The sequence below is a fragment of the Porites lutea genome, chromosome 13 (assembly GCF_958299795.1).
Source record: "Porites lutea chromosome 13, jaPorLute2.1, whole genome shotgun sequence".
NCBI classification, from domain to species: Eukaryota; Metazoa; Cnidaria; class Anthozoa; order Scleractinia; family Poritidae; genus Porites; species Porites lutea.
The window spans coordinates 16184867-16207518 of record NC_133213.1 but is presented as its reverse complement, the minus strand read 5'-3'; the positions used below and the strand labels follow the sequence as shown (position 1 = coordinate 16207518).

At 40.2% G+C, this 22652-nt stretch overlaps 1 protein-coding gene across 1 annotated transcript in view; it reads right to left on the bottom strand.

The window, feature by feature from the left end:
• LOC140922609 (cilia- and flagella-associated protein 54-like) overlaps positions 1–22523 on the bottom strand; it is a 52859-nt gene extending 30336 nt beyond the window's left edge. The window contains exons 1-24 of the mRNA XM_073372591.1: positions 22339–22523; positions 21841–21970; positions 20829–20934; positions 20195–20353; positions 19738–19806; positions 19428–19530; positions 18758–18816; positions 16074–16433; positions 14456–14759; positions 12450–12701; positions 11697–11773; positions 11134–11277; positions 9752–9958; positions 8778–9017; positions 8309–8500; positions 5814–5987; positions 4765–4950; positions 4084–4176; positions 3633–3818; positions 2853–2995; positions 2373–2520; positions 1748–2026; positions 1319–1643; positions 610–708 (exon numbers count right to left, since the gene is read on the bottom strand). Of these exons, the coding sequence (XP_073228692.1) occupies positions 610–708; positions 1319–1643; positions 1748–2026; positions 2373–2520; positions 2853–2995; positions 3633–3818; positions 4084–4176; positions 4765–4950; positions 5814–5987; positions 8309–8500; positions 8778–9017; positions 9752–9958; positions 11134–11277; positions 11697–11773; positions 12450–12701; positions 14456–14759; positions 16074–16433; positions 18758–18816; positions 19428–19530; positions 19738–19806; positions 20195–20353; positions 20829–20934; positions 21841–21970; positions 22339–22447 (4144 nt within the window). The 5' untranslated portion in view covers positions 22448–22523. The remainder of the gene's footprint in view (positions 1–609; positions 709–1318; positions 1644–1747; positions 2027–2372; positions 2521–2852; positions 2996–3632; positions 3819–4083; positions 4177–4764; positions 4951–5813; positions 5988–8308; positions 8501–8777; positions 9018–9751; positions 9959–11133; positions 11278–11696; positions 11774–12449; positions 12702–14455; positions 14760–16073; positions 16434–18757; positions 18817–19427; positions 19531–19737; positions 19807–20194; positions 20354–20828; positions 20935–21840; positions 21971–22338) is intronic.
• Between the last annotated feature and the right edge of the window lie 129 nt (positions 22524–22652).

Sequence of the window (22652 nt, the reverse complement as noted above, 5' to 3'; positions counted from 1 at the left end):
GGTACATCGAATATGACTGACCTAGCCCTCCTTAACAACGTTATCACCCCTCTACACTCCGTTATCGCTTAACCTCTTCATAGGTCTCCTGAAATCATGTTAGTTTCATCAACACTGAACTCTATGTTGAAGCATTACACCATTCTTAAACTATACCTTCCAATGATTACCCTATTGTGAGCTTACCAAGCCTCCCTAACCTTGGTATTAGGCAGATTTAGCAAAGAAAACGCGACGGCAGTGACGACTGCCCACGCAATCAAACAACTGGCTCGACCAATGGCAGAGCGGCAAACTGGGCACCGCAAGTCGCGTTCAGTCCTTTCTGTGCTCTTTCCTGTCGTCAACTGAGGTTCCCGTTCTGTTGCTAAATCAGCCTGTCATCCCCTTCCTTGTTACACCAGGTCAGAATGACTCTTTGTAGGTCTACTGAGCTGGTAGGTTCCATCACCGCACCTGACATACCCTACTTACTCGTCAACCGGAAGTGGAATGTTCTCATTCTCACTTCCGGTTGACGTGCGTCGCTCAAAAAATACCTTTGCTTAAGCTCCCTACTGTCGTAAGCTTCGTAAACTTACACCCTTCCTTGAACTCGACAGTGCTTACCTTCTTTGTAGGCCTGTCGAGGCGGTAGATTTGCCACAACTGAGTAAAGAACGGACGGATCTTCAGAGCCGGTCAATTCTTCATCATCACGGTTCAAAGCTGAAAGGGAAGTAAACCATTCCTCAACACAATGGCATTATGATAAGCACGAACAACTCAGTCAGCAGGGAGAATACCAGTACAGTAAAAACCCGCGACTAAGAACCTGGTTTTAAGAACCTTTTAGGCTAAAATTTGTCAGTTAGGCCCCCTCTATGTAAGAACCAGTTCAGCCTTATATTTAAAACGGGTTCTTATTTCTTAAAAATAAAAATACACAATTTTTTGTACACTTGGGCAAATAGGATAAGTCAACATTCGGTATCCCCTTAGGAGACAAAGGTGCCTTTTCACCCCAACTGGAATATATTGGTATGCAGATTTAATGTAAAGAATAATCTGAGTACAACTAAATACTCTTGGCTACATTTTTTTTTCTTTAGAAAATAAGAACCTTTTTAAGAACCTAAACAGCCTAAATTTGTCCTCATTACCATTTATGTGAGAGCCCGTTTAGGCTAACTTGGGAAAATGCAGGTTCTTAGTCTAGGGTAATACTCTATGTAAGAATGGCTATATTTTTTGAGAAGCTTTTGTCAAAGCCACACGATGTAACACTTTTGGCAAAAAGTACTCGTTCTAATAAAATCCTTGTTTTATTTCACCTCACCTTGCTGGCTTAATTTCAATATGTAAGCCTCCAAAGCCTTCAGTTCCTCATTCTGTGCGTCGGCAGAGAAGGCAGCGGCTTCCTTCTCAAGCTTGCCCAGTCCCCCTTTGCCTCCACTTACTTTCGATTTTTTGGTTGGCCCAGGCTTTTTCTTCGTAGTTTTTGTCGGCGGTGGTCCGCCAAGAGTGGCCGTTGCCATGGCAGCAGCCGCTTGCATGGTTGTCATGGTACCCGCACTGTCAGGTGCAGTTTCCAGGTTAAGCATTTTCTTTCCCAGCTCGATGATAGCTCCTGCAACTCCCTGCTCATTCCACATCCGCAAAATCTAAGTTCAAGCAAACAGTGTAACGTAATGAGAACTACGATTACATGGCAAATAGTAGTTCACACTGAAACGTTTCACAAACGTCAAAGGGAAGATTGCGTTACCTTAGCTATGTAGTACGTGACAGTTGCAATCATGTGTGACAAACTATCCGACGTGGAAGACGACTTTCTGTGACGCGTTAGTGAAGGTACTTCTTGGAGAACAGCGTGGCATCGCAACAAAACCTGCACAACTGGTTTGGCAGGAATTTTCTGATGAATTAAAGGTGCTAATAAGCCATAACATTGCACAACTGCCTGCAAACACAGCGCATTGTCATTTAGCCAGCCAGCAACTTGTATGGCAAGCAGAAGCCGTTGGCATTCCTCAAGACGCGCAACCTATAAAATAGAAGGCAAGGAGGCGTGAGTTTATGCCTTTCCATGCCCGTTGATTGGCCTATCGTGCCCGGCTAGTCTGTGTTGGCCAGTGTTGATAGCAGTTAATATAGTTGGTGGTAAGTATGGGCAGTGTTAGGCAGGGTTGGTGGTGGTGTTAAAGTATAGTATTGGTGTAGTTTTGGCAAGTATTTGGTAGTGTTGTCTGATGTTGGGCAGTGTTGCTGGTACTATTCGGTGTGGATTCTTGGAATATAAAATCTCCATGGATACTACTACAGTGCACGTGCGCGAAGCCAGTCCTGTTAAAAATCTGTCCACATGCTGTTCAGACTTGATTGTAACTAACCTGTCCGTTGTAAAGTGGCCCGTTAGCACACAGAGTGTCACAGAACAAGTGTCCTTCGCGAATCCTGATGTCCACAGAGATGAAAATGCTCTGAAGAAACAATCTCGCCAGAACGGGAGAAGCTTCACCAAGACTTCCCTCATCAATTCTAACAAAACCAAAAAGAAAGAGAACCAACATAGCGATTTAGCTGAAGAAATAGGTACTTGAGCAGTAGATAAGCTACTCCCAAGAAGCAGTAGACATAGAGGGGAATACAAGGTTAAAACAAAGGTCTGTACAGTAACTCGGCAGTAGCATTTATATTATTAAGAATAGTATGCATACAATTGCTGATTGAAGAATTACTGAGATCCTTACAATAGACCAATTCATAGTAATGTTTAAGATGATAAAAGAAATGATTGCAGTTTTCGTTGAGGAAAATTAGTTTTACGTAAAAGGGGACCAGTCACTTAAGACTGAAGACATTCAACGCACCTTTGTAGAGAGATGCACAGATCTGAACTGGCCGACTGAATATTCGTATTCTTTTGACATAACTCAGGTTCCCTCACAAAATGGTTCCACAACACTGAGGCAGCAGATTTTGCAATAGGTAACACACCAGACGAAAACGACAACTGAGAATAAACAGTAATTTATGTTAAGGGAATTTCAGAGTTTTTAATATCCCACCAAAATAAACTTCTTAAGACACAGAAGACGTAGAAACAAAGTATATAGTGGGCACTCTTCTAACTATGCCATGTTTCTCTTAGCTTTAACAACGGAAAATAATTAGCAGTTAATGGATACGGCTGAGTTCAGTATGTTCTGAAGAATTATTGAGATCGAGGAGGGGGGTTATTCTTATCCGCTCGATCTCCTTAATTCTTCAGACTATACGAAGCCAGAATCCAATACTTGTTTTTATTATACATTGGACTCACTATCTGTCTTCTCATTGGCTAAGAGCCTACGGCTAATTTTGGAAATCAGTGCAACCTACAGATTAGTTAGTATATTATAACTGACTAATCTGTAGGTTGCGCGCGCAAGGCATGATTTTCAACAATATCAATTCAAGTTCCTTGCGACGGTGTGATTGCCGTTATTTTCTTCGAAACAATGTGTGATACATCAATTATTAGATTCGGTTTTTGTGACATCCTAAATAACCAAGGTCTCGGTAAGTGTTCAAGTATCAGCCTAGCCGACTTGATTATTCCGGATATCACAAAAACCTCATCCAATAATTGTTTATTATCACATCAGTACCTGAGCCAAATAGCCCCACGCCATGAGGTTAGGTAGTGGATGTGCTGCTAGCACCGGACGGCATGTCAGACCAATACTCCCACCAATAAGCTTGCCTTGTTCATTGTATGCCGCCATGGCTGCCATATACTTCTCATCAGGTTTGAGCCCGCGCACATAAAACAGCATGTCAGCAGCCGCTGGAATCTGGGAAAGGAAAGAACAGAAAACGATGCCCATAATCTTGCTACTCTATAAACTAGTAAAAAAAAAAATGATGGTCAAACACATTACATATTCACGGTAAATTATTTTGCTCAAAAATGACTAAATAGAGGCCGAAAATCTTGATACATTAACACTGTCATTTGTATATACTGCGTATTTTCTGCAGGAAATTAAACACAAGTTTAAACATCAAAAAGTTGGATGCCGCCACAGTAAGTCAAAGTACAGAATGTTCACGTGATACCTCTTCTCCAGTCCCCGGAAGTTGATAGTCATTGAGCCTGACTTTCACATTATTACCGCTGGCTGATCTCGCAAAAAGTCGGTACCAGGCCACCTAAAAATAAAATAATATGGAAATAGAATTTTCGACATCAATTAGGTCAAAAAACTGTAGCATGTTACGACATGTGTAGTTCCATGTTGTCACTTAAGTTCTTCGTATATTCTAAGGAGCATAGTGCACACAGCGAACATAGAGATCAGAGAATGAGTCAAGTGGTCGCTTAAAGAGGTTAAAAACAAGGAAAATTATTAACCGTCTAGCCCAAAAAGTGGTCGCGGTCGCTTACAGGAGGTGGTCGTTTATAACTAGAGGTTCCAACTGTAAGGATTTGACCGGGAAAATTTTGGTGTTTTGGATTGGCGGTTGCTTGTGGGAGGTGGTTGCTTACGAGGAGGTGGTCGCACGTGGAGGTTCGACTATATTCACAAATTTAAATTCGACCTGAAAAGTGTCTTCTGTTACTCGGGGACGCTTGGAGGCCCACACATTTACCAGTGTTCTTGAGACAGTCCAGTGTGGCCCTCTCGAAATAAGGTTAGTTTTTTCTTTTTTGTTTATTTCAGTAAGGAAAACTCATATCCGAACTCGATCAAGTGGGGTAATTGTGTGCGCCTCTGATCTACAGCTAAAAAAACAAACCTTTTCTCCACTTTTAGGTTTGAATGTAGCAGCCTTAAACACCAGCACAGATGAGCTACGATAAACAAGAAGAGGAGCAGGGGGGGCATCAGAAGGTGGTACATCATCACCGGTGTCCGCCTGTCTATTCCAGCTTGATACTTTCCGTTCCTGCTGTTGACTCTTGATGATTAGCTCTTGGCTCTCCTATGATGACAGTAAGCAAAAGTACCGTAAATTGCCGATTATAATCCCAGGGCTTATAAATCTTCCTAGGGGGGGGGGGGGGGGGGGGGGGGGGGGGGTTTGGGAGCGTTTATAACCGAGGGGGCTTATATCCGACAGACTTATAACCGAGGGGGCTTATATCCGAGGGACTTATAACCGAAGTGGCTTATATCCGTGGGGGCCTATAACCGAGGGGGCTTATATCTGAGGGGACTTATACCCAAGGGGGCTTATATCCGAGGGACTTATAACCAAGGTGGCTTATATTCGTGGGGGCTTATAACCGAGGGGGCTTATATCCGAGGGACTTATAACCGAGGTGGCTTATATCCGAAGGGGCTTATAACCTAGGGGGCTTAAAACCGAGGAGGCTTATAACTGGAATAGAAAAAAGCGCTTCACCACAAGATATAGCAGTGCTGATCAAATACGTTTTGCATTTACTGATTTAATAAATAAATCGAATTCATTTTATACATAAAAATAAAAGTTACAAGGGGGGGGGGGGGGGGCTTATAATCGGCCGTTTTCGCTACGTGAGCAAGAATGTGTAACAAAAAAGTCAGGATATGTCTAACAAAAGCGTAACTAGCGAAGTATGAAAGAGAGATGAACGTGTGACACAAGTGCAAATTAGGTGGGGTGACCATAGGGAAAATCAATATGCCCCATGAATCCGTATTGTGTGATTAAAGCATAGTTTTGAAAAACATTTGTGGGCAACTCAAAAGGAGCAGCACTGTTTGACATGACATGGCATCGTGGTTCCCTCACAGCCATTTTTAATTTGGGTCATAATCCAGCTTTTAAAATGAACAAGTAACTCTTGCGTGACGACATACCTGAAGCAGCTGTGCTTGATGTTCCGTTCCTACGTGACTCCGTGACGTGACAGCCTGTCTGGCCATATGCATAAGCAGCAGAGCTTTTGAAAGTGGGTTTCTATTACACTGGGCCAACAGGGTATTTTCTACTTCACTTAACTGTAATAAACTGTCGCTCGGCTGTATCTTTTCCTGCAAAGTAGGAAGGTATGTAGCAAATAGAAGCTTAGGGATCGTATTTTCCTGACTGTTACACGACGGAAACACCATTAATGTACTAAGAATATGGCCTATAGAAATTATTCATGATACCCGCCATCTTTGCACGACCTTTAGGATTGATGGGATAAAAGTAATGTCACGGTATTTTAGGGGGCAAACAAAAGACAAAATTTGCCAATGCGAGAAATAGTGGTCGAGTTTGTTTATTTTGTCAAAACGAAACGACGATTTAATAGTCATGCAAAATGTACGGTTTGAGTTTCGACAAAATTAACGTCATTATTGCTTGCTGTGAGGACATCTACGGTCGCTACTGCATTAAAAAAAAGTAACAGTGATCACTTCCACCCATAATTTACCATTATCGCCTTTAATATAAAAAGTTGATCATTTTCTGTTGTCAAGAATAAACAAACTCGACTGCGATTTCTTGTATTGGAAACAATTATCACTTGGTTATGTTTGCCCCCTGATAAACCACGTGACGTTGCTTTCATCCCATCAGTCCTTAAGCGGGTGCAAAGATGGCGGGCATCGTGAGTAAGGTCTATTCGAAGCGCTATTAATCATACGATTAGTGTGATTTACACTCTATAGGAGTACTGTCATGGGATACAGTCAAAGTTCTCTTAACGGACACCTCTATAAGATCGGCACCTCTATAAATCGGACATTTAGAGATGGTCACTTTTTTCTCTGCTCCTTTAAGTCGACTCTCGAAAAGACGGACGACTTTCTAAGACGGACACATGGTGCCAGTCCAAAAAAAGTGTCCATCTAACAGAGAAAGTTGACTACATACCCTTGAAGGATGACCATGTTGTAGTTCAATTTTATCCTGGTCTCAATTTCATTTCCCTTTGTTTTTGGGTATGGCAATTTATGATGAGTTTAAAACGAAGGAAAATAAAATTTAAACCAAGGATAACATTGAACTGCAACAGCTACCTGAAAGAAAACATGAAATTCATATTTGAACTGCGGGATAAAAGATTTTGATAGAAGAAAGGGCATGGCAGTAGTGATAAAGCCCATAACAAATCACTATTGAACAGGATTGAACCCATGACCCTAAGATTCTGATACAACGCCCTGACCACTGAGCTATTAAGCCAACTAGGATCTGGGTATCCCCTAGGTCTACGGAGATAAGACATAAATGGAATTGATTTAAAGTCTCTGTGCCGCATTTCAGATGGTGTTCTCTTTCATGTAGTTACCTTTCACGAGTATACTAAGAATCCACCTATGACCAGCTCGTAGTCATTGTTTCATAGCTCAGTTTGTTAGAGCACCTCACCGATATCGCAGAGTTATCGGTTTGAATCCCTTTTTAGCCTGGGCCGAGTTGTTCAAGCTGGGTTAAGATTACCCAGGGTTGGTGCGAGATTTGAATTCAGATTTGAAAGCTTAAAAAGCATTTCAGTTTTGATTCTTTTTGTCTACAAGTTGATGATTGGAAGCTCTAAAAATAACAGAGAAAATTATCCGAGGAAATACTTTTGAAAGAAAAAGGAAACGTGGGTTAAATTTAACCCCGGGTTAGGCGCTAATCGGCCTTTGAACAACTGGGCCCAGCTGATTACTCATCAAGTTAAATAGAGACCTTCAGTTTCGACGAGGAAGGCTACAAAGTTTTTTTCGCGTACTTTAAAAAACTATTAACCCCGGAGAGCTTCACTGTATTGTTTTTTTTTTTTTTTTCGTTTTTACCTGAAAAATTAGCACGGTTGTTTTTATTGAAGGAAGTTAACCCTCTCTCAAGCGCAAAATTATAAAACTTGTAACATTTGACAACTTGTTTCCGCCACTACGACATTCTCGCTAAAAACTCGTAGTAGCATGACGATAGCTTGCGTCGCAGACGTAATTTAACCCTCGGTTAGTAACGTTTGCGAAGCAGCGCCGAGAGCGTTGTTCTCTTCCCTCCAACCGACTCAACAATTACCGGAAGTGTGTATCGAATTTCCTTTCATCCTGATGGCAAATCGACAACGGCTTTTTGAACAGGCCAATCAAGGCGCGTACTCAATACCTGGTACACATGCGGAGTCCCAGAACAAGGATTTCGGCGCTGTTTCGCAGAAGGACTTGACCAGAGTTTATTTTTGTCAGTGGCGCAGGCTAAAGGCGACGACTGTCACTTTAAATCCCGTCAAAATGACGCTGGTTCACGCGCAAGCACTACTTAGTATTGAGGAAATATAGTACTCAGAGTCGTACTCGTCTTAGAATCTAAAGATCTCTAATATGTTCTTTGCTCTCCTAAAACATGCCTTTTTTTCAGTTACCTTCTGTTTCTTAGCTGACTTCTTTTGTTCCACAGTCTCCTTTCCAAGATTGGACAATTTAACTGCAATTCTGTGGCGAATGAAGAGCAGCTCCATGTGCAAAGCTTCTATCATCCTCTCCAACAAGGTGGAACCTTGTATCGCTGCCTCTTTAACGGTTTCATCTTGGTCTGTGCTTATACTTGGTGACGGCTGTCGAAGGGAGGCAATTAAATTACACCGTCAATTGTTAAAAATCAACAACGGCAAGAACTTACGAGTAATAAACTGACTTCGCTTCTTTGGAGACTTAATTGCAGCTTTCCTAGCTCATTTGTTAAATTTAGGCGAATGTAGCCTGCGAAAACAGCACATGTTGACAGATTTTTTCGCAAAACAAACAGAATTTTGCGTTATGAGAACAGGACTAAAGCCGGTCTCAATTAACCTCCAGTGCGTGCAAATTTATACCCTACTGCAAACTGTTCACCTTTATCCAGCTGACATCAGCGATGTTCCTTTTCTTGGTGTCAATCACTGTATCACGTGCCTTAGCAACATCCCTGAGCCCCTGTTCCAGAATGTCCAATGCTTTGTTCAGGATGTCCCTTACTCCTGTCCCCATCCCTCCCAGGGTAATAACCATCTGTCTGCTGTAATCAGTAAATAAGCCCCTCAGGGGGGTGGGACCAGTTGCAGGTTTTTCATAAACCTCGGTTTCACTTTTTTCCTACAAAAAAAACAATTAAAATTTAAGCCAAGCATGAGTTTGTATTCTGGGTACGTGAAAGTAAGTCCACACTGTAACCGGTCACGTCAAATTTTAGTGTGTATTATATACATATATATATATTTTTGTTGGCCTTCAACTTCTGCGTCAGCAGCTACAACAAAAACAGTGTGTAATCAGCATTATGTCTTGTTGTGCCTTGTATTTAATTTTGTACAACAAGGTGCTTCGATTTATTAGGTCTGCCGATAAAATCCTAAAGTGTGGCCATTCAATAACACTCCTGCGCAGCACCTTCCTGTGTTACTGTTTATTATGCTCTACAAGGTGGTTCTAATTTATGTGTCTCGTAGATGAAATCCTAAAGTGTAACCTTTTACACGAAAGCTACTGAGCTACTTTGCACATCTTCAATTATTATAATTTATTAATGATGGTCACCCAAGTACTTTAGCCTTATAGTTATTTTGGGTGTCTAACTAACTACTGTATGTATTGTTATTAATAATTATATCTTTTGTCCTTGAGTCCGCCGACGATCAAAAAATGAAAGCTCCTAAACAGTACTTTTCTGCGGTACTGTTTATTATTGTGGAGATCATATGTATTGGCTGCAAAATGACTTCGATTTATTAGCTATTTTTCTGTTGGAATCAATGGTTACTCTCCAGCATAATTAACTTGGGTATGGATGTATTAACTTCTGCTTGCTCTAAAGACAATAAGATTATAACCTGCTTGGAGTCCACATGTTCTGGAGAGGCCGTGAAGGCGGGTGTTTCTAATTCTGCACTTCCCACTCTGGACGGATCAGTGTACCCAGCTTTGCACTCCAACAATAAGGACAACTTTAATGTGACTTCAGCGCTTAGTATGGGGTCAAAACTTGCAGCATTGCTCCATGATACTGTGTTGTGAGCCACTGTCAGGATATAGAGCCACTGAAATGAGATCATTTCAGCTGATGTTAGGTGGGGTAGAAATACAACCGCGTTTGGGAGATTAGAAAAGCAGTCACAGATATTGGAATGACTTAATAGTTCAATTCACCAGCAACATCATTACCATCATCTTGGTCGTCGTTGTCATTGTAATAAACGTTTTTTAATCATCATTATCTTTGTCATTATCACCAACCACATCACGCTCAACAACATCGTCATCAACTTCATCACCGTTAGCAGCAGCAGCACTAGCATCGTCATCATCATCAACATCCTCATCCTCATCGACAACAACATCAACATCATCGTCATCAACGTCGTTATCATCGTCATCACCAGCAGCATCATCTGCAGCAGTATAAGCAGCATCATCATGATCATCAGCATCAACATTGTCGTCATTATCATCGTCAACATCATCATCAGCAGCAGCAGCAGCATCGTCATCGCAATCATCACTCAACATAGTAATTGTCCTCCTCCTCTTCGAAATAATTTTTCATCATCATTTTCACCATGAGTGACATAATGATAACTCGATCGTACCATCTGCATGGCAACGACACCGTGAGAAACCACCAGGCCCTTACAGTTGTTCAAAAGGTGGATAACACTATCCACTGGATAAATCTCTATCCAGAGGATACCACAATTGTTTCCCTATCACTTATCCACTGTATTGTGATTTAGAGCGATTTTACTTGACCCGTGCAACAGTTAATAAAAACTACTACTAATGCAAATAGCTACAAATGAACAAAAGAAGACAATAGAATCAGTGCATAATAGTGCGTTGTATTCTACTACCATTTCACGGGTTAAGTAAAATCACTCTATCCGGTGAAAAGCGCTATCCAGCTTTTCAACAACTTGGGCCTGGCTTAAAGAAACCCTGAGTAAAAATAAAATGTATTTATATAAAAAAAAAAGAGTCCACCGTATTTGGGGCTTGGTAAGATTTCAAACTAATTTCAATAAAATGCCGAAAAAACTCTTTCTTAAGGCCGGAAAAAGCTCTATGAAACGGTGCGTGATACTGGACTTAAAGGACCACATAAAGCTTCATGAAATAAGTAAGATAAAATCAATAGCAACAAGTTGTCAACAGAATTTTCTGAGACTTTAAAGAGCGTTATTTTGGGACAACTCCAGAATAAAACGGTACAGCTTACTCTGTTGGCGAACACATCGTTTAACAACTGTTTGCAGTTTTCCAACGACGAGGAGAAGATTCGTTGAAAATGAGGCTTGCATTTGGACCACAGAAAAAGAGCAGCGTCCACCATCATATCACAGTCTTTCATCAGAATGGCGGACTGTTAAGAGAAATGTAAAGCTGTTAGATTGGACGTGTAGTATTTACAATTGAGACGTAACGTTGCCTTATCTCACACAATACGCCCTTACCAGAAACATAGATATAGTACTAAAAAATGGGGTAAAAACTACCCAAATGTAGATACATTAGAGAGCTTTAGATTCTACGACGAGGACGACTACGATAACGAGATTTTCTCAATACTAAGTAGTGCACGCGTGCAAACCAACGTCATTTTGGTGGGAAAATGTGACAGCCGTCGACAGTCTACTACAAGACTAGACAGAAAGGCCCCACCTTAAAGCACCATCAAATGTTACTTTACATAACTATATTAACGCCTGAATAATAACTTAAGATGTAACAAGCGCTAGCTTGAGACACAACACAATACTCCCTCACAACAGTGAGTGTTACCTTGAAAGGTTCCTCAGAGCAAGACTGTATTACATCTGTTAGATGAGTGAGCTCCTCCAGCGAACTTCCACCCTTACCTATAAAGAAAAAACGCACAATTTCACAGAAAAAACTCTCGTGGAATGATTTAAACTTCGCCACATGGTCTGGGAAAAGTCCATACTCAGCAGTTGTTATTCAGATTTTGTATGGTTACGAATATTACGGAATTACGTGGTTCCTGTTACTCTTAGGGGCAGAAGTAAAGGTAGTCTCCCACTCAGTCGTTTTCGTCTCGACATAAAACACTCCTCGCCAAGAAACGTTGTGTGACGGGGCAAAAAATGGCAGAATGGGAGACTAACGTGAAGGCGGACAGACGGCTCAATGACTATTCCTCTTTCTTCACAGACGTTCTCTTAGCTTGACGCGCAACCTTTCGCCTGACCAGCCAAAACAAACTTTTACCCCCTCTTCTCCGGGGGGGGGGGGGGGGGGACTCCCTTATTGGGTTTTAACGAGTATGTGCCGTTGAAAAGGGTATGGTTTACAGGGTCGTGAATCCTAACCAGGGTCTACAAATTCACTATTTAGCGTCTTCGACGGGGTAAGCCCAGGGTTTGAGGCCTCGGAGACACACCTCTCCCTAAACTTCCCTATAATGCCCACCCCCCGGTTCAAAACAAAAAGATATCACCCTGAAAAATTATGCAGTCGACTCGGGAAATATCAGCCATACTTTATTGAGATATAGAGAACACAAGACATTCCCACCTTGTGTATGCCCAGCAGTATCACCATCATCTGAATGAGTACTTTTCTTGGGTTTTTTGACAGTGTTGTAGAACGGTTCTAGCGCCAACATGATCTGAAGGGTTTTTATATCCACTAAACTACTGACATCACTTTGTTCCTGTAGTAGTTGCAGGGTTGGTTCGATCAGAAGACCAAATGGCTCCCACTGTTCATAGCTGAATGCTTGCTTAACAAACTTTACAAGAGCAGGAAGCGGTACACCATTCTCGCCTTCAAAGAAATGATTATGAGGGTTATCAATATCATTCATCTACAAATTTATTATTTTGATAGATAAACATAACAAGAATTTGTGATGATAAGCTGGGGTAATTACAAAGGAATGGATTATCATACGTTTTTCTTGGTTTTGAAACAAACACAGTCTGGGTTCTGAGGCCCATTCACAGTGAAAACGTTAATAATTCTTGGACAAATGCAGCTCCATTTACTATCACCTCTATAAAAAAGGTCACTAACTAGTTACGTGTACTAACTGCACCTTACAGTTTTTCTTCCCTTTTTTGGACCTTTACTGGCAAAGTCATCACTTAACCCTCTCACATGGTACTACAGTCAAACCCCGTTAATACGGACATCGAGGGGGCCATAGAAAGTGTTCTTTTTAACGGGGTGTCCATATTGCTGGTTTTCCGTGTCACGCCTTTCAAAATAGATCAAAATAAAAATCAAGGCCGTTCAATAGATAAAGTCCAGAATCTGGGAAATGAAAGGAGGTACATATACAAAGACCCTCGCCAAGATTCAGGTCAGAGGAATATTTCGTATACGAGATATCGGAAGAAATGTTTTACCCAAACTTATAGAGATTTGTATTGAGACGCCATGCTGGTGCTCACCTGGATGAGCTCCAACATGGCGGACGGAAACCAACAGAAACATCTGTTACCAAGTTTTGCTACAAAAGCATGAATTTATTCTTCGAGAAACTCATCACATTAAAGTAATACTTTTTCAAATACATGAACTGTTTAGATAGCAAAATTTCCTGAAATAAGTAATCTTTTTAACCTACATGACAGCTCTCTTGGCCGTCATGTAAGTGTCGCGTCACGCAAAAGCTTAGAAATTCAAGCGTATTCTATCACAAAACCAAGAACTCTTTTGGGGCGAAAATTTGTACGCAAATTAGTTTTCAGCTGCTCTAATACATCGTGAAAGTAAAATCTCGGTAGGATCGATAGTTTTTTAGTTTGAATTTTAGGGACGTCATGAGAAAACCAATAATTAAGCGGGTCTTGTTATTTAACTCAAGAAATCACCTTTTACTGAGACAAAATACTAAGGAAATAAAATATGACATAAGCGTCGTCAAATTAAACATCTTTATTATTCATTCAAAATATTTCTACGTTTCTGATTGGCTAAAACCACACGCACAATTCACCATAATCAGCTACTGTTGACCAAATGTAGCACAGTTGCAGGTTGATGCACCGTTAACCGAGAAGACCTGGGGATGATGTTGAGTTGTTTTGGTTGTGAAAAGAAAAATGGCCGAACAGTCGGCGGAACATTTTACTCGTTTCACGACGAACTATCGTCTAAACACATAGCAAGAAGACAACTTGACGGATAACATATGCTGTTTGGAGTATCTTTGCAGACCTGAACAGCCGTTTATCTTCTTAACATGCACTATCGAGGTGAACTTAACATCGACGAAGGTAAGCATGTTTTAGCTATGCTTTGAAACTAGGAATTATTTTGAATGAAAAATAAAGCAATTAATGAATTCGGCTTTCGTAGGATATAAAGAATTATGCAGATCTCGGAGGGTGTTATACAACTCGGTCGATAACACCCTCTTCGAACCGCATAATTCTTCATATCCCACCCAGCCTCATTCATTAATTGCTGATTAACCATCACAAAGCCGTAATTGTGCGGACTATGTCCATGGAAACACTCAAAATTCGCTCATTTCTACATAACTTAAGCTAAAACCGTTCTCAGAATAATACCTTTTGCCACAAGTTCCATAAGTGCAGTGTTCTGTAGTTCCCAAACAGATGGGTGAATACCACCTTCATGTTTGACTGCGTGAGATTGCTTTGTTCCGCCGCCTCCAGCTATGATTTCCATCCCTGCAAAAAACAGCTCAGCACACACATCTATTGCAGTGTCCTCAGCATCAGGAGTGGGTGCCTCACAGTGAAGTGTCCGTCTATGTGTCTCACTGAGAGCTTCCAGTATTGCCAAGAATTTTGCCGCAGTGCCTTGCAGATCATTAAGGAGACGTTCAGTAGGTGTCCTGGGCCATGCATGCTGGAAAATAAAGGTTAAAATTAATAGACCAATTTCCATGTATTAAATTTCATACTTGACTGCGAGGCTTGGGAAAATAAAACAAAAGAAATGTATTATTTATTGTTGAGCCTCAAGATAAGCGGCATTTGCGTGGTTTTGACTGTGGGTTTTCTTTTTATTCCGCCAAGCCTCGCAACCAAGTATGAATTTAAATATATCGAAATTGGTCTATTTAGCTGTCACACAGTCTAGTGGGGAACGGGGAAGGGGGAAGGGGGTCCCAAACCGCCCACATTTCATACCTTGCATTCCCGGTTTCCATTCCCATGCCTTTTACCATTCTGCCTTTTACCCTGACCGCAACAATAGGTCTAATTAGCAAAAAAACAATTTTACAAGTGCAGCACACTTTTTTGTACATTTCTTTGCCGTTGTTTTGCACGACTACAACGTGAAACTTCCAATTACACGTTTTATGAAGGAAATGTTGTATGTGTTCCGGTTCATTTTTTTTTTTTCACCGCCGCTCATTTTCACCTCGGTGGCCGCTAGCATTTCTCATTTTCTCACCGCCGCTATAAAATTTTCATGTGTTTCTTCCAACGAAATTGGTCTTCCTTGTTGTTGTTGCTGTTTTTTTTATTTATTTACTTATTTCTCGCTCTAGCTCTTTCTCTGTGTTCCACGTTAATGCAGACATTAATTTTAGTCGAAAGAAAGACTCGGCTTTGTTACGGCTTTTGTTAGTCCGGGTGACTATGCGATTTACCGCCGAAATGCGCGGGGTGCTTGAAAGGTAAATTTTCACTCCAGCCTACATGCCCGAGGGCTCTGCTATTAAAGCTTACTAACGCAGGGTTGTACTGCATCAACACTTTATTTTCACATCCAATTTCCTTAGCTGGGATATCTGTAAGTACCAAACAAATAAAATAGTCAAAATACCATTACAGCCTTCGAAGTTTTATGGAGTGTACGTATCTATGCCTGAAACCATTAAATTTCAACATCCAAATGCAAAGAAATGAAAGCCCCTTTTCTCGTACATTGGCATAGTGCTAATTGTTATCACAAAGTTTTGATGCTGTGGTTGTTGTTTGGTTGCTTGTTAACAAAGATGTTAATTAAGTAATGAACAGTTTTTAAAGCAAGGAGCCCAAAAGTGTGACCTATTTTAATTAACTCACATTCTTTCATGCAGACATAAACCAATGAGAGGTCGAGGACAGTTCTAGCTGGCTTCTGATTGGATTAAATTTGTATGAAAGAATGTGAATAAATCAAAAGCCGTCACACTTTTGCGATCCTTGCTGCAAAGCAAGGTTGACTCACATGAGCAAAGTCCTTGAGGTTGGGTTTGGTTTTAGGTCTAAGAAGTCCTTTGGGTCTCTTACGAGTCTCAAACACAACTCTCTTGAATATCATGGCCTGCATCTTGGTCTTTGCCTGGCGAAATGCTGCTTCAGTAGCTGGTGTTGACTCTGAGGTGCTCATCTTCTCAATCTCATTCAGCTCATTAACCTTTGCTAGACCCCTCTTGGCAAATGCTTCAGCATGTATTGGTACTTTTATGTCAAAGTAACATTGACACACAGCTGTGTAAAGGGTGGTACGCCATGTAAGGTATCTAACCGTCAAAAGAGGGACTGATGATTCCAGACACATGCAGGCCCACAGTAAAAACTCCAGTGCCTAAATAATGAAAAACAGGGAGGTAGAGCAATAACATGAACAGTAGCAGTATTTAGCGATTGATGGACTGTAGAGAAGAGGAATTTATTCCTCTTCTCTATAGATGCTGTTTCACGAATTATTTTGCATCTTTGGGGATTTTTATGCATCAGGGACACAGGACGAATAGGTAACAAAATCATTGCTTTCTGTGCAAAACTTTGTTGAACACTATCCTTGCATGTACTTATTTTAAGTTAAATTCAAGTAATCAGGCTGTCACTTATTTCCTCCACCCATAACACCTGTAACAGGTAGGCTCTCACAGCACATGTATTATGAGGGGGTAAAGGAGGGGGGGAGGGAGTCCTACACACGAATCACGGACATTAAAAAGTAGAAATAACGCATCACGGGGATTAAAATTCCGTGTTCACGTTTCACGGAAATTTCCGAAGTAAAAAAACAGAACATGGCTGGACCTGTTCAGAATGCCGCTGTCTGCAGAGTTAATGATGAGTAACCACTTAATAATTAATTGACGTTTTTGATAGTAGAGTCGATCTTCTGCTTCTTGTGTCTTCCGCACAACTAGTGCAGAGACGTAACGGAAGTCATGTAAACATAAAATAAAATGTAGGCGAAGGTAAACTGATGATAACTAATGCATACGGATATATAGTACTCAAAAGGAACGTCATTTGACTTTCCCTTGCTTCCGCTACAAGTAGCAACTGCTCGTAGAAAAGTCATTTTATCCTCGTCGTCGTTATTGTTTATCGCATAAGCTTTGCTCCATCTGCAGACTTTTCTAGCCGACAGCGTTTTATTTCAATCGAGGATCCTAGACCACGCTTTTCGGACTCAGCTTTCAAACCAATGTACTCAATGATGTGGCATTTCAGAGCTTCAAGGGATGAATTCTTACTGTTTTGGGGTATTCGAATTCGTTCTTTACCTTCAAGAAAACCCATGGATCCCACAGCTTTGGAATTTACATAATATATTACTCCTTCCAATTTAAAACCTTGTCCCTCTAATTTAAAAACTGTCGGCCATTGCAACCGAGATCCCCACGCAAACCCCACGTCTGTTAGCTCCACGGAAATGAGAGTTGAATTATGATTAGTTCAAAAATACTGACACAACAGCTCACGGAAATCGTTTCCCAGCTCGGGATCGCAGACGCTCTTTTCTCGGCGGGTGAAACAAGAGCCGACAAGTTGTCTGCTCTCGCAGGCTAGGTCATAATTTAGGATGACAACAACTGTAAAGGGCCGGTTATTTAAAACGAAGCCCAACTTTTCACGCGGTTTAAGAAATCGTTGGGCCTCCAGATCTCTTTCTAAGTGGGTAATATTAAGTCTAACCTTTAGTTGCCATGAAGCATTTCACGATAAACGGTGTTTAGATAAAAGCACTGAAAAAACTGAAAATGGCTTAAAACACAGTTTTGTTGAACACTGGCTAAACTCCGTTTAAATAGCCGGCCTTAAAGTCATTTAAGACCTTTTAAAAAAATTCATTTGAAGGTCCACAGGCTTCACTGCAAAATTTGAAATTGGATGAAAATGACGAATATCGAATAACGTATCACAACAAGCAAACCATTCACAGTTCCCGGATTTTAATTTCGTATTTTCACCTTTCACGAAAATTAAAAACACTTAATCCCGTATCACGCAATAACCCATTTCACCCACTCTATTATGAGCGATGGTACCAGATAATGAAAGAAGAGATTACATATTGGCATCATTGTTGTTGGTAACCATTTTTTACACACAGTGCATACATTACTTTTGGATGGTCAGCTGCTTGTTAAAGCATTTTAACAAGAAAAATTAAATTAAGGAACACTATTCTACGTTTCAATGTTTCGAACCTCATTATCAAGAATGAAAACCGTTAAGTGTCAAAGGTGTTATAAGAGTTGAAGTTTGAATAAATTGGATTGCATTCGTACAAGCTTGATCATTATGCAGATGTCAAAAGCTTCCCCTGAAGCGAGTGTGATTGCATCTTTAGTGATGGTTTGAATTCCTGTACAATGTATTACAGTGCTGTAAACAGCATTTCGTAGACAAGACATTCAAATTTATTCCTGCACTTTTTGAGGGCCGATTAATTGTCCATGAGTGTTGGTTTCTCAACCCCATGTTGTTTCATATGCCTTCCGATCGACAAATTTGACCTTGTGTGTTCACTGATGTGCTGATAAGTACATACAGTTGTGAATGTACTATGCTTAACAAAACAATTACATCCCTGAGTCATATTATTGTAATAATAATTATCATCATTAATGTTGATAACACACAATGTAATTTCATTTCTATCAATACCTTACTGCTGTGTCCACAGGTCATCAGGTGTCTGCAGATAGAGTAGATATGCACAGTACCTAACCATCAAACAAATCCTGTGTTAGCACATGTGAGATTCACAAGAAGTCCTATAGTGTAGCTGCCAATAATATTACACAGGATTCCATCAGACAGAGTATTCATTTTTAAGCCCTCAGGCCTACATGTACAAAACTGTACACCTACAATATACAACACTGGTCAGACACTTGATGTGAAATTAGGTGTATGAGTGCAGAAAAAACTGTTTAATGTTTTCTTTGTTTTTTGTTTGTTTTTGTTTTTGTTTGTTTTTTAAGTTTCTTTGCTTGTTTATTTTTTACACAACTAGTGATGAGACATTTAAGTGATGAGCCAGATCTTACTGAGTAATTATTTTTTTTAAGAACGAGAGCCATAACTAATAATTGCTTGGAATTGCTTTGGCCCCGCAAGTGCTCTTCTGACCTCAATTGCATCACGAATGTTAAAGCATCTAAAAGGTTTTAAAATATTGTCACTGTGAGCAGCAGAATGGCAAATAGATAGAGTACATGGTGGGTTGTCACCCCTAAAGCTATTCCAAAATCTGAACCCTAAACATATCTCCTTCAAAGATTTTGCATGATATTATTCTAAACCAAGGTGCTGCACTAAGTACAGTAATTACCATTAAACACTAGCCAGCATAGTTCCTCTTTGTGAAGTGCTGTTTGTGTTGCCAAGCGAAGAACTTTTAAAACTGCTACACAATGAGATACTTCATCAAGATTCTGTTGAAAGGCAAACCGGGCATTAAAATGGTCAGAAAGCATTTTCAAACACATCTAATTGCAATGCAAGCTTTCCAATCAGAATCATGAAGTTACTAATAATTTATTGCATAAGCCTTGCATTTTTTGGCAAAATAAAAAAAATTATCATTATGTGAGTATGAATTTAGTCATTGTACTGTATTATTTCTACAATGTTACACTTGCCTGTAATTTAGGATCCTCAGCAGTCCTTACATGATAATAACAAATGGCTTCACCCAGAACTGCTCTCAGCTAGGTGTACATGACATAAGCAAAAAAGTATCAATACCATATTGAACCTCCAAGGGATGCCACTAAGATTTTAAGATGCCAGATAAATACGACAAGTAGGCGGGGAATAAAACAGCTATAGATTTCTTTTAGTGCTACAGTATGTTTCTTCTATTTTCCTATGAAAGTAGTTGGCGGTCATATGCATAGTAGCCGGGGGAAATTCCCGGCCCCCGCATCTTAATGAGAGTCCTGAAGCTCCATTACAACCACCAGATAATTAAGCAAACATATGGACTTCACTGATATCTACAGTTATAGTCTGATCTGCTAGTCAATATACTATGTTGCCCAAACATTGTGGTCTGTGTTTGACATCATTGGTAATTTTGGGAAATGAAGTACTTACCACCATTGTAGCAAGAGCTAAATCATCCAAGCCTGACATCAGATGCATTTTGTAGAAGCCCTCAGCATCTAGTTCTGCAACCTCCACAAGTGTAAGGCCCCGTTGTAAATGTTTGGCCAGGTATCTGCCATAACAGTGGAACTGGGCAAGTTTATATTCCTGCAAATAAATTGGAAAAAACTGATTTTTCAAGAACTGTGCGTGTATTGCCAGAAGGATTGTAGCCATTCAAAAAAATTATTGAGTGCAGTAAGCCTGGTCGCATCTCTTTTTTTTTTTTTTTTTTTTTTTTGGGGGGGGGGGAGGGGGGGCTAGCATTCTACTGTTAACTTTGTTTTTCATTGTTTTCCCAACCAATCCCATGAGGTTTTCTGAGAGCTGCAAGGTCACCCATTGAATGACTACAATAAAGTGTACTACTGACAAATCTTGAAAAATCAATTTAAATCATTTCATCTGACTTGCATGCAAATGCAGGATACGTAATGAGATGCAGTACCATTATTATTTATTTTTGTAAGCTTCCAAAATTAAAGTGAATCAAAGAGTCACTAGTCATGTCATAATCTATTAAATTAACATTGATCACACATCTGGAGTGTGGTAATACTATATCAACTACAGTTTCATGTACCTTGACAGTAAACAGGAAGTCCCCAGTGTTAAGCAGCTTTTCTTGATAATAGAATGGTGGGAGACGACCTTCATAAGTGTTCCACATGGAAAATAATGTATTTGACCTTGAAGGGGAAAACATGTATTATAATGGTTAAAAAGTCTAGTTCATACTTTGTAACTTCAAGTAAAGTGTGGTGTTGTGTACAGCTGCACACCTAATTAAGGAAGATACACATGTAGATACAGAATAATAAATGTCCTGCCCTTGCAAGGCTGCGCTAGCAGCACCCAGGTGGTCTCTGTATGGTGCCTTACTTTTGGGCGAGAGTGTTAGCCTTACCTCTCCTTTGCGGGAAGACCTTCAGGGCTGTACTCTAGCCCAGGTAAATAAACAGGGCTGTACTCTAGCACGGTGACCCCTGGTGCCTAACATTTGCTCTTGGGTGACTGGAAAATCTTACTTTTTTCATACAAATCATATGCTGGGCACCCTAGATTTTACATGCTTCCTTTCATTTTCATTACAGCACAGCCTTGACCTTGTGTAAGCATAAACCACAATTATTATTTATTATTATAAGGACATGACTACATGGTAAGATGAGAGAGACAGAGCGAGAGAGAAGATACTGTGTTTTTTATCTAGAGAGTGAAAATCATTAGCAAGAGTTCGAAACAGGATTACATACTAAACAAGTGAGAAAACACAATGCAGCATGATTTAATTCAGAGCAGAGTCTTTAGAAATGTATATACACCTCAACTTTTGCTACAGAGTGACTAGAAAATCTTTGTTTTGTTTTTTTTGTTTGTTTGTTTGTTTGTTTTTTTCTTCAAAGAAATTATACTTTGTACGTTCACTGGACACCTTGGATTTTACAGGTTCAGAGCCCTGGGCTCCATCCAGTTTTTCTTAGAGCACAGCCTTGTCATGGAGATCTTCACTTCTCTAGAATCTACACAACATCCACAGAAATGACACAAATATACTCTAAATTTACCACCGTTTATAAGCTGTGACTATTTACCCTCGTGCAAGTGGCTCCTCGTCACTTTTCTTGGTCTTAAGTCCAACTTCAGATTTCTTCTTGATGTACTTTATAAATCTGGACACTTCTTGTTCAAATGCCACCAAAACAGGACTTATTTGCTTGTGTTCTAAACATCATACGAAATATTACAGAAGGGAAATGTTTACAGCATTTCACCACAAAAATTACAGTACTTTACGTTTCAACCGTGTGAAGAACGATATAATTATTAGCTTACCATTTCACAGATTTATAGCATTTCAGTTTTAGAACAAAGATATAAGCTTATAATTATAACTGCAGGAGATTTATACGAGAGGTCAAGTAAAAATTAGGGCTCATTTTAGCTCCTTTGGTCACCTAAGTTCTACCACTGAATAAGCTGATCAGAATATCGACAAGTTACCGGCTGGAAAGAAATAAACCCATTCAAATAGCAAAACATCTGAAGAAAGACAGCTCAGAAAACATGACTGGCTCAGTGGCTTCACTTACCGCTAACGTTTGTTGAAGATCCAGAGGATTGCAGCACATTTCTTGAATTATTACCAGCAAAAGACTTTTTGAGGTCTGCTTCAGCTTTTCCTGAACTTGTTCGGTCCATATCGAGGAAAATGTATCCTTTCTAGCCTAATTCAACAGTTGTCTTTCCCAGCTGAGTTTATGTTGACAAGACGCCATATTGAAAATTAACAAAACCCGCGTTTCCAAGGACTGTGTAGCCTCTCCTACTGGAGTGTTCTTTGAAGGGTGGGGTGGGGGTGTCATCAATATCATGTAACTAAAAGGTTCGTAAACAGACTAAACAT